At 39.7% G+C, this 12,902-nt stretch overlaps 1 protein-coding gene across 1 annotated transcript in view; it reads left to right on the top strand.

The window, feature by feature from the left end:
• tspan15 (tetraspanin 15) overlaps positions 1 to 2,529 on the top strand; it is a 29,676-nt gene extending 27,147 nt beyond the window's left edge. Inside the window, exon 8 of the mRNA XM_084541439.1 lies at positions 65 to 2,529. Coding sequence (XP_084397565.1) covers positions 65 to 217 — 153 coding nt within the window. The 3' untranslated portion in view covers positions 218 to 2,529. The remainder of the gene's footprint in view (positions 1 to 64) is intronic.
• Positions 2,530 to 12,902: the final 10,373 nt, after the last annotated feature.

Raw genomic sequence — 12,902 nt, 5'->3', positions numbered from 1 at the left:
CCCTTCTTTCTACTTAACTTCCATCTCTCTCTCTCTCTCTCTCTCTCTCTCCTCCTCCGTCTAGTTCTTTGGTGTGATAGTCAGCTGGCTGTATATCACTCGTGTTGAAGATGCCATCAGTGAGTGCAGACACTACACGGACAGTCTACTGCAGAGAGGAACCAGGAAGCAGGGCCGTGTGGCCAAATGGTTTAAGTGTATGCCAGAGACTGACTGATGGAGACTGAAAACAACAAGCACCATATAATGGACCCGAGCCAACACTTCAGTGTGTTCACCGTTTTCAGATACCAGATTATTTAGGGTTGGACATTAAAGTGTTTTTCAGGGTCCACTCCTCTATCAATTATTAATTACTCCGTTGAAACGCAGCCTTCTAATGGATGAGTGGGAAAGAAGTGCTCATTTAGAAAGGTGCTTTTAGCTGCAATGTGCCTCAGACAGTCTCAGGGATAAACACAGCAACCAGTACAACCACTTGCTCTTCTGCTGTCATGCTGTGACATGAATATTGTCTGCTCAGTTGCATCACGCAACCACAAACACAGCTTTGACTCACTTTCTGGCTTGTGTTTGTATTTTTCTACCAATTAAACAATTACTTGACTTCTTTGAGCAACCACTGATGAGGTTGTGTTAAAACCCTGAAATGCAAATATTGTAGGCTTTATATATTTCTTTCATCCGTAGAACTGAATATATCCTGTGGTTTGAGACTAACAATTACTTATTTTTAAATGAATCTGACAAGGATATGTTACAGACAATTTATTCAGCAAAGCCTTAGCTTTGACCTTCACCTGCAGCATAAACCAACTGAACTTTTGATCGGATGATCTTGTTGTGAGAAAGCAGAGAAAAGAAAGTGCAAGTTTCATAAAGCATGGCACTGACATATCAAGAGGATATCTCAGGGTTATTGTTAAGCATAGCAAGACTGTCTCCTAGAAATTATAATAATATATTGCTAATAAATGCAAATCAGTGAGTGAGACACAAAGTTCCATGAGAACATGAAGAAATGTTTCAAAAGAACAAATCTGCTACAAATTGTTAATAAATAAAAATAAGCTATTGCAAAGCACATGCAGGACTCTGGATTCAAACCTCCATCTATGTCAAAGTCCTTGACATAGATGGAGGGCTCTGGTTTGCTGAATGGCCTTTCCACCTCCTTGCAATTGTCATATGCCTGAGTGTACTCAAGAAAATGTTGCTACTGAAGATAAACCTGCCTCTTAAAACAGATTTAGCATAATAAAATCGCAGGAAACAGTGTTGCATTAAATAGCCTGACCAGTATGTACTGTTCAGTATACATAACTATCTTAAAACATCATACAGCATATTTTATTGTTTAGATTTACAGATGTGCATTTGTCCTGATGTAAATGAATGAAATAAATATAATGTGATACTAAACTTTAGTTTGATGTGAAGTTGGAACCTTAGACCAAAGAACAAATCTTTATTTTTCTTTACTGAAGTCTCTCACCTTGTGTCTTTTTATGTAACTGCACTGTACATTTTGTATGACTTGGTTATTGCTGCATTATATTACACTGAACATATGTCATGGCTAAATCACATTCACAACCATTTGAAGCTGGTTCTTTTCAGTTCTTGCCTTTATTCAGCCAAGCTTTACAGTGTTGGCCGGTTTGCACTTGGGGTCAATAAAGGTATGAAATCATCCATGTCACATTATTTTTGACTCGTGGCCAGCTAGCTGCAAAAAGGGGTTCATTTATTTAAATAAAGACAAAAGAAAAGAAAGTTTCAGCTTGGTTGTGGTTTGACCGTAACTTGTGAATCTATTGATTTGTGGGTTCAAGGTATAACACTATTCGTAGGTTAAGGGTTTTATTTGTGTGCCAGGGTCACTGCCTACTTTTAACAGTAAGATTGCGCTCACATAGGATCTGATTCAATACAATAAGATATCTTCTTTCTGGGTAAACCGCAGTGAGAAATGTTTCATGATGATTTAAAAGGCTTTCCTGTTTTATTATTCACTTGTGACTCCGCTCAGGTTCATTTCACAATTCATTTGTTTCATTATAGCAGACATAACTACTGGTGACGAGTTAAGGGATTAATTTGGCTGATTAATGATTTACAGCAATTTTGATTGAAACCAAAAAACCTCCTCTAAAAATGTATTGATCACATTCATGACATTTAATGTATAGATTTGTTGTTCATTTTTACTGTACTATACAATACCTAAACTGAATGTGCCAATGTTGACTATCTAATAGAGATGTATACATGTAAAGTTAGGTTTTATAGTTGCTTGGACATTCATCTCACCTCCCATGTGTGTTGCCATGTGCTGTGTATACATCATTTGTCATGAGTTTTACTGCATACAGGACGCACACATATAGACGTGGGTGGCCTCATGGGCAACTGCATCATCAGGGTTTAAAAGTAAGTAATCTAGTATATTTGAACAGCATCAGCTGAGAGGATTATGTTTTCAAAATACAATTTGAAGGTGGAGAATAAAAGTATTTACTGCTGTGAGTTGTGTGGTCTGCTGATTGTATTACTACATACATTATGTCTTCCTGTTATTTGGGGGTGGGGTGGCTGTATGTTTTCTAAAGTTTTTATGTAAATGTGTGAAAATGTGACCATATCAGTATTTCGATAAAAAACTGAAACAAACCCGACGGTTAAAATGACCACTAATAGTAGGCCTAGTAGCAGTGACATTTGAACACCAGTGTTACAAACTGTCACTAAAGATCGGATGAAATGTTCAAGAATGTGGTGCATGCAAGAGGATAGTCATACAAGAGTATACAACCGTTAATCAAAATTGTCTTTAATATTCCATCAAAGTAAGCAATGTTGTTAAAAATGCATGGAAATGTTGGGAAACCTCAAAATAAGAGTAAATATTTAAATCCAGATACACGTCCTTGTAAAAAAATAAAAATAGAGTTTATAGTCTAATGTCAGTTGCAATAAACAGAGCAAAATCTCATAGTTCACATTGAGAACATGAATCAGTCTTTTATCAGCATGTCCAATAATCAGTTTAAGTGAGACTTTGAACATTTAAGCTTGGGGGAAAAAATAAATAAAAAAATCTTAATAAATAATTTGATCATTTGGTTGATTAAAAGCAGGATCCTGCTATTATAAAATCTCATTTCAGACACATTACCATGAAAGGAGTTGGCTTCTTATGCACAGGCACTCTGGTTAAACAAATCTAGTCTTCCACTGCTTTACACATCAGAGGAGCTTGTGTGGAAAGAGCCCTGGTGATGACGGTAGAGCGTCCAGAGTGGTTTGGTGTTTGGCTCTTCTATTGTCTGTCTTCCTCTCACCACTGCTGATTGGAGGACTTCCTGCTGATTGGAACCTATTAATATTTTACTTTCAGAAAATCACGTTCCTTCCTCAGCAACCCGAAGGGAAGACAGCATTGTGAACGGCCAAACGGGAGTGTTATGTTTCACCACCAAAACGCTTAAAAAATTTTTTATAAAATATCTTGGAGATTCCCTATCTCATGCTTCAAATCAATAGTCCCAGTCGTGCAGATTATTCCTCCCTATAATTGTTGGGAATTGCTATTCATCCCCCTGATTGCAATCGGTGTGCTTTTGCTTTGCAAAACCAGAATAAAGGCCGATGTGCTGTACATGTGCAAGCAGTGTTGTCACCAGATCTAACATGAATGGTGTGATCATTTAGTCGAACCCAGGGAAAAGTTTGATGTGTTTATAGTCCAAAAAGCATTCAGCATGTTTGTCCTTGAGAGCGAGGCATGGACCATCCTGCCTCATTAGCAGCCAAATGTGTCCTGATGCAAATTTACAAGTCACCTAGCTTTAAGGTTATGGCCTTCACTTCATGAGAGCTGGAATGTGTTAGAATAGATAGAAAGTTCAGAGGCTTTTTACAAGTTAGTTGTTTTTTTTTTGTCAGCGCACAAAAAAAAACAACTCTGAAAATTCTGTTCTTAAGTGGTGTTCGGTTTAGATTGGTCCTTAATTTGTATCAGCTATGATCACATTTTAATATTGTAGTATTCTGTATTGTGTAATATCTGTAGATAAAGCATCATCATAGTCCAGTAGGGAAAACTACAAACTACTGTTATTTGTTGGTGAAAAGTAAAATGTACGTCACACAAACGTTGCCTTGTTTAGTCTCACCTGACTGACTGCCATGCGCCTTTGCAACAGACATTTTGAATGCTTTCAGTACTAAGATTAACAGTCTACAATGAAATCCTACAGAGTAACTAATCAATAGCCAGTTACAGAGTGTATTTTCTAAGTTTAAGATTATCCATTAAGCTTCTCGGTGTGGCATTTGAATTCATACTGAGCTTCATCAGAGTTCAATACAAAAACAATCTTGTTTATCTTTTGCCTATTTCGCAACATCAGTGCTGCCTCTTGTGTATGAGGATAAAGCATGTTTGTGCGAGCAGGGGAGTAGATTTGCAGTCGCAGATTTGCGATTAGAGCTGCTTTCTGTTTTTGTTTGCCTCCGCTATTGTATGGATCGTCACTCACTTGGCTTTGAGCTGATCTGTGTGACCGTCAATAATCTCCCTCTCAGTCTGTCTCTTTTCTTTGACTTTACTTCTTGTTTTTATCTGTTCTCACTGGGACATGCAAGTAGACAGTTGTACAAGGAGACTAGGAGAGTAATGTGTTTTCTGTCAGGCAGAAAGCCTTATATGACCGACCATGACATGGTTACACCAGCAGACAGTCTGCACCATATATATCAGATTTATTTTTCACAAGTACTTCATAGTTTTACAGCCTGTTTAAAGTTCCTCTGTGGATTTATGCCGTCTCTTTCTTTGTGTTATCCCAGACTTACTCGGTGATGTTTGGGACACTGTAGAGGCCCTGTCATTACTTTATTCTGCTTTATGCTGAATTTAATGGTTTGTGACTGTGACTTTCGGCAGCAAGTCTTCCATGGCATTTTTGTACAGACTCCAGATTGTAAACCAGTAACTCACTGTTATCTGCCAAGTCTGAATCGAGTGAATGAGAGGATGTTTTCCAGGTTTAGTTTGATTATTATCAACAGGTTGAATCCTACAAACTGGAAATATAAATCACTTCTTACTGTGGAGGAATATACAAAACGGTGTTGGGAACTTATCTATAGTCGACAGTCTGCAGTACTGGCACACCAAGCAGTAAACTGCGAGGACGGTCTCAGCAGCTGTTGTTGTATCACTCTCTTCTAAGTAAAAACAGTAATTTTACCTCACAGAACATAGGAGCTGCTGATCTACCGCTGTGTGACTAACTTCCATCTAACATCTGCTTGTTCTGTTACGCTCTTGTTCCGAAAAGCTAAACAACTGGAGTGGTGTTACATCAGCAACTCCACTTTACTGTGAGGTGGTTTTACTGTTTTTGTCAAAGGACGATTTATAGAGAGTGTAGACCAATAGAATTTCTTAATTTTCCCGTGATCATATTCTAAATATAAAGTACAGAGAGTGCTAGAGTACTGCTATAGATTATTTTCTAAAGGTGGGCCTTATTTTAGATAACAATGAAAATACATTTTGCTGCTGACCCCAGAATGAGGGTCACATTGACAGTATATACAGAGTGTCTGCGTGTGCGTTGGTCTTACCAGTGGCACATTGGTGCAGCTCTTGCAGTGTCATTAATCTTATCTGTCAAACTCAATACACAGAAACAAGCACTCACCAAGATGGCAAACACACACACACACACACACACACACACACACACACACACACACACACACACACACACACACAGTGCCCAGTCTCCTCCCATCCACTCACCCTCTGGTAATGGACCGTCTACAAGAAGTTAATGGTCCCGACATTCCTAAATTGTTCAATTAAAAACAAAGTCGGTTCAGATCAGAGTCAGTGAGCTGGCAGTGAAGCATGCTGCACCATGTTTGACATGTTAAAATTGTTATATTTATCGATATACTCTGTGAAATGGGCCAAAAGCACATGGCTCAGAAATATAATGGTGCTCTGGGGTTGTTTGCTATCAGCTTTTTTTTTTTTTTTTGTGCCTCGTAATGAAGACATTAAATTGTCTTGTTTTCTAATAAATTTAACTGACAGGAAAATTAGGCAAGGTGATGTACTTGTTCAGTCCACTGAAAGCTAGAGCTATGTGCTCAAACTGAAATATTTTTCTCATAAGAAATTAGAAATCATGGAACATTTCACGAGCAAATTCATTGATACGATTTAATTTTGATTATAAAGACAACTTCTACTCTTTTTTCTCATTTTGTAGCGACACTGTCACACTGACAGTAATGTGTGGCACGGTGTGGTAGTCTAGTCTGATGCTGACATTTAGCCCAACACAGTGTAACTAAGTCACCTAACGAACACAGCAGATGGAGAGGTGCACCTTTAAAGCCGTGTTTATTCCCACATTTAGAGTAAATCGTTACTATCCCATTATACTGCTTTTTAAACCTCTGATCTCCTCCAGTGTACCCATGTCTATGTACCACATCAGAAACACAATTAATGGACTATTGCCATGAATGTGTAGTTAACATTTGCACGCTCCTCTCACCGCGACTGTAGAGAAATTAGATAATTATTCTTTAGCGCGGGCACACTCCTTTGAATGTATCACGCAAATGAACAAACCATGGCAACATGTGAGACTCATTTATTAGTCTGGTAGTCTGCTGGCATTTACCACCAGTGACAACACTCAATAAGCTAACAACAGGAACAGATTGAGTGGGAAAAGTAGCAACAACAACAACAACTACAAGGTCCTCTGAGACAACCATGATCTGGATGACATATAAAAAATTATATTTAGAACAGAAGGGTAATCAGTGTGACTGTTCTTTGGTATTTTTCTTTCCGAAACAGGAAACAGGCGTGTTTATTTGATTTTTTTTTCTGATTTGCACCATTCTCTATCCTTGTAACTGGACCCATCTGGTTTTAGAGTAGGGAGACAAATGACCTTTGTTGTTAGATTTCAGTTTTAGGATGGAAATCAAAGCATTAAAAAAATGAATAGATTACATTAAATTTAAATTTTATATTTTGAAATGAAAAATACACAAGCACATTTAATACACACATTTCAGACAACACCTGCTGCACACTCGCTAGTGTCTTTGGTTGTGTTTGCTTGTTTTGTAAAGTCCAAAATCCAATCATCTGTATGACTCTGTGGTCTCAGATTTACATGTTGCATCAGACAAGAGTCATATTCGTAGGACACATTAATATGTTCCTATTACTGCGATGGTGAAATTGCTATCTGTGAGGTGATAGCTAACAGTCTGTGCAAATGGTTTCTCTGAAATGCTGTGACAGTCTCTCCCTCTGCTCTTTTTTTTATGACAATCAAAAAAAGTGGAATGAGCGCTGACGTCACAGATTCAGGTCAATTTCTTTGGTAGTTTGTAATCTATTCCTGTTAACTCAAGTCTGGCCGTGTGCTTTCAGGTTGCGGTGTCATTTGCTGAATTTCTGAGAGTGATAATTTCCTTCACTGCAAAATCATGGCTTCACTGTAGCTTGGCATTTCAAGCTGGCAGTAATTTTAAATTGCTGCCAGCTTGGTTTTATCAAAAGACAGGCTGATTACATCTTTTGGCTGCAGTTACTTCAAAGGTTAAAATCCCTTTTGCTTTATGCTGGAGGAGGAGGAGCTGCTGGTGGACTTGGATGTATGGATAGCACGGTGTAGAATCCCATTAAAATGTTGTCACCGAGTTGTTCTCTTTCAGCAGTTTCAGAAATTGGATCGTATTTTCGTCTCAAGACAGTACAATGATAATGGGGTCCAACGCATGGCAAAGTTCATAAAGACCATGGTGCACAGCAGCAGCTCATAAATTGTCGAAGATAATGGCGGTCAAGAAGAAACGCAGGGGGCTTATGACCCCAGAGAAGCCACTTTAAGTTTAAGCCCAGGTATTATTGTTCAATAGCTGTCACCTTTCACTGGTTTTGTTAGATCTGCTTGGTGGCCAAAATGAAGTATGTTCATTTCAGTTCACACTAACTGTGACAATAACTCTATGAGCTAAAAAAAATACAGAATGATTACTAATGTATCCTTAATAGCATTTTGTCTGCATGGTGTTACATAATTAGAACAAGATACAGAGTTGACCAGGAAGCTCTACAATAATGATTAGAAAGGGCAGCCAACAAAAGCACCACATGTGGCCATGAGGTCATTCATTAATATGACATAATGTCATATGAGCTGGAGACAGAAAAGCAACACTTCATTTCCTTACTGGCTTGCACACACAGTGCTTCACAGAGGAGTCACGTGTGACAAAGAGAACAGTAGCTGAACTCAGTTTCCTGAGAAGAGGCTCAAAATCTCCATCTGCAACATTTGGAAGATTTAAATGTGACAGCTATATGTTTAAATCTTCAGTGTAAGCTGACAGCACAAGACAACACCTCCTAGCAGGCTCAACGTGTGAATGAACATATTTGGAACTTGACAGGTGGTGATAATTATTTGATCGGGCTGATGTGTGGAAATCTTTGGCTCACGCGTTTTTCTTCTTTCAGCTGGAAATGTCACAGATCTTCAACTGCCATTTTAATTTTGTGGTGCGTCTTAAAATGATTGTGCTGTTTGAGAAAACTCTCTAGTACGCAAGATGTGAGTGGTCATGGTGCAATACCTGGGCTTTGGGATCCCTGCACCTCTGTCACTGCGTTTTCCATCTTCGTAGCTGTGGAAAGGTGTTGGGATGAAGGTTAGTACAGTGGGTGAGCAACAGGCAATCAGTGATGCAAATACAAAGATACAAATAATACAATACCAGTAATTCGGGGCTTTGGTGGTTTTGCTTATGACCAAGAGCACGCACATCAAATATATTGTCTCTCTTTTAAAACACTGATAACTGAGGTGAACATCACTGTGAAACTGTAAAGTTGTGATGTTACATCTTTTATCCGTTCATCAGACTTTCATCTAAGCTGTGTTTAAGGGTGAATTCATTGCATGTGTTTTTTAGAAAACCTCTCAACACACATGCTTGTCAATAATGCATCTTACTTCTTAGTATGCTGCCCTTAATATAAGGACCCTCAGCAAACATGAAAGTCTTGCAAGGTATTATTTGACTGACAGGTAATGACAGACTATTAGGTGGGGAAAGAAATGTAATAAATAAATATTTTCTGATTTTCTTGCTTTGCTTCACCAGTAGTCTCTGACCCAAAGCTATTCAAACCAACAACAGTTATCATTCATTCATTCATCTTCTGTAACCGCTTGTCCTGTGAAGGATCGCGGGGGGGGGGGCTGGAGCTTATCCCAGCTGTCATCGGGCAAGAAGCAAGAGTTATCATTTCAGCTGGAATAAGTGGATAGGTGAAAATAATGTATAACCAACAACAGAACAGTTTTGTTTTATTCTCCTGCTCAGTTGGTCAAGGAAATAACAGAAGAGAAAGAGTAGAAGTCTGCATAAAAGATGATAAAATAAAAAAGGAGTAATCAGTGGAAAGAAAAGCCTAACGCTCCTCTTCTTCTGTCTTTTTAACACTGGGTGTCTTTGATTATTTTTTCTGCTTTTCTTTCTGTTTCATGTTTAAAGCTACAAACGGTTATACTTTCCCCTGATTATGAGGCAGATATGCACCGATCAGGCTTAACATTATTACCACTGACAGGAGAGGTGAATAACAATGACCATCCTGTGACAATTCATTGTTCTACTGGGAAACTTTTGGACCTGGCATTCATGTGGATGTTACTGAACATGTAGCACCCACCTAGACCAGACCAGGCACCCCCACCCCATAGCAATGACACTCCTTGAAGGCAGCAGCCATCCCCAGCAGGATGCAGCCTGACACAGGCACACACACAAAAACAGTTTAGGAACAACTCAAAAAAACATGAAAAACAGCACAAGGTGTTGACCTGGCCTCCAAACTCACTAGATCCTAAACTGATCAAGTATCTGTGGGATGATCCACAGAGGACCCTCCCCTCAACCCATAGGACCCAAAGGCCCCCACTAACAACATTCTGTTAACAGACACCACAGGACACCCTCAGAAGGCCCATGTTCATTCTCTGATGAGTCACAACTGTTTTGGAGGCAACAAGGGAGACCTAGACAATATTAGGAAGGTGGTCATACACTATATTACCAAAAGTATTCGCTCACCCATTCAAATGATCAGAATCAGGTGTTCTAATCACTTGGCCTGGCCCCAGGTGTATAAATTCAAGCACTCAGGCATGCAGACTGTGAAACAAGACATTTGTGAAAGAATGGGCCGCTCTCAGGAGCTCAGTGAATTCCAGCGTGGAACTGTCATAGGATGCCACTTGTGCAACAAATCCAGTCGTGAAATTTCCTCGCTCCTAAATATTCCACAGTCAACTGTCAGCTCTATTATAACAAAATGGAAGCGTTTGGGAAAAACAGCAACTCAGCCACGAAGTGGTAGGCCACGTAAAGTGACGGAGAGGGGTCAGCGGATGCTGAAGCGCATAGTGCAAAGAGGTCGCCGACTTTCTGCACAGTCAATTGCTACAGAGCTACAAACTTCATGTGACCTTCAGATTAGCCCAAGTACAGTACGCAGAGAGCTTCATGGAATGGGTTTCCATGGCCGAGCAGCTGCAGCCAAGCCACACATCACCAAGTGCAATGCAAGGCGTCGGATGCAATGGTGTAAAGCACGCCGCCACTGGCCTCTAGAGCAGTGGAGACGCGTTCTCTGGAGTGATGAATCACGCTTTTCCATCTGGCAATCTGATGGACGAGTCTGGGTTTGGAGGTTGCCAGGAGAACGGTACATTTCAGATTGCATTGTGCCAACTGTGAAATTTGGTGGAGGAGGAATTATGGTATGGGGTTGTTTTTCAGGAGCTGGGCTTGGCCCCTTAGTTCCAGTGAAAGGAACATTGAATGCTTCAGGATACCAAAACATTTTGGACAATTCCATGCTCCCAACCTTGTGGGAACAGTTTGGAGCGGGCCCCTTCCTCTTCCAACATGACTGTGCACCAGTGCACAAAGCAAGGTCCATAAAGACGTGGATGACAGAGTCTGGTGTGGATGAACTTGACTGGCCTGCACAGAGTCCTGACCTGAACCCGATAGAACACCTTTGGGATGAATTAGAGCGGAGACTGAGAGCCAGGCCTTCTCGACCAACATCAGTGTGTGACCTCACCAATGCGCTTTTGGAAGAATGGTCAAAAATTCCTATAAACACTCTCCTCAACCTTGTGGACAGTCTTCCCAGAAGAGTTGAAGCTGTAATAGCTGCAAAAGGTGGACCGACATCATATTGAATTCTATGAGTTAGGAATGGGATGGCACTTCAGTTCATAGAATGAGTAAAGGCAGGTGAGCGAATACTTTTGGTAATATAGTGTAATGTTATGCCTGATCAGTGTACACCAAAGTGGGTTACCAGATATTTACAGTGCAATTTCTGCTTTGAAGGGCACCAAGGCCTTGCAGTCATCTTTCATCACTGCCTGTATCAATAATGCATCTGTCCTTCTGTCTGACTTATTTGTTAGTCCCTGATATATCTCGCATGGTTGATTTGGAAATAATCTTTGCAAAGTGTTTTCAGCATCCTATCATTCTTGATTTGAGGTCTGTATAGTTGTTAACCTACTGTCTCGAGGGTAAAGACGGAATGTTTCTAAGTTCTGTAGGGCTTGTGAAAGTTATCCATTTCTGGTCTTGATAATTTCAAACTTGACAAATCAATACAGACAACTTGACTGCAAAGTCCACTTTCTCGTTTTACCTTCTTGCACCGTGGTGTAACTTGTGCTTCAAATGTATCCGTACGTGTTTTAGTTGTTGGTGTTACATCTTGTTAACATGGAAACATAAAGAGAAAATGCAAAGTTCTTATCCTTGAAGGTTGAATGTGATTAGTGTCCCGGGGTGCTCTACCTGTGAAAACCCAGACTTTGACACACTGAAATAAAATAGTGCCTAATGAGCTACACATGCGCACATTAAAAAGCTTATCATTAACATGCAGAAAAAGATCGAAAGGTCAGGTATTCAGGTGCCTTGCTGAATGTTTGTCTCAAATGAGTCTACTGAAGACCAATTACCTCTCTGCCTTTGACTCAGTCCCTTTTCTTACTTTAATTCTCTAAGTGTGGCTTTGACCTTTGTTAGAAAATGATGGTGAGTCAGGAAAACATCCAGGGCCTGTAACAAATACATCATTAAAACTCTACGGAGAAACGAGAGAATGAATGAGTCAAACTGTGTCAATATGCAGTGAACGTTGGCATTAGCTTCATCATACATGCATCGTAGAGGTTCAGGCAGCGTGAGGAATACATTAAACACTTTCTGGTGCTGAAACACACAGAGAATAACAATCAGAATTAATCCTTCAGTGAAATTGTTTTATTGCTGTTGCTCCCATAATGTAACAGTTGCAAGGTCACAGAGTCAAATACAAATAGAATAAAAAAAGTATTCACAAGTATTCACAGAGGTAAAATGGTTACAAATAAATAATAACAGAGTCTGAAGTGTTAAAGAGTGTTAAGAGTGACCAACGCTCAGCGGGAGGAGTTATACAGCCATTTCCTCACCTGGTCAGCTGTGAAGCAGCTGGTGGGGGGGTTGCTACTATGCTTTTGGACAGGATGACATGTCAACACATTTTCCATACGCAACAGGTGTCATCTGAATGTCCCAAGCCAAAGTGTATCTGATCCCTTTAATGGACACGGGTAATAATAGTGGTGATAAAAGTATTATTTTTATTGCAGTAATTTGATGCACTGAAACACACAAAAAGCAAATACATCTGAAATATGAGCTGGAATCAGAGAAAAGGAAATGATCATATCAGTTATCAATATTTGGGACATATTTTTTGA

Source organism: Chelon labrosus (genome assembly GCF_963514085.1).
Source record: "Chelon labrosus genome assembly, chromosome: 3".
NCBI classification, from domain to species: Eukaryota; Metazoa; Chordata; class Actinopteri; order Mugiliformes; family Mugilidae; genus Chelon; species Chelon labrosus.
This window is presented reverse-complemented; position numbering and strand designations above follow the sequence as displayed.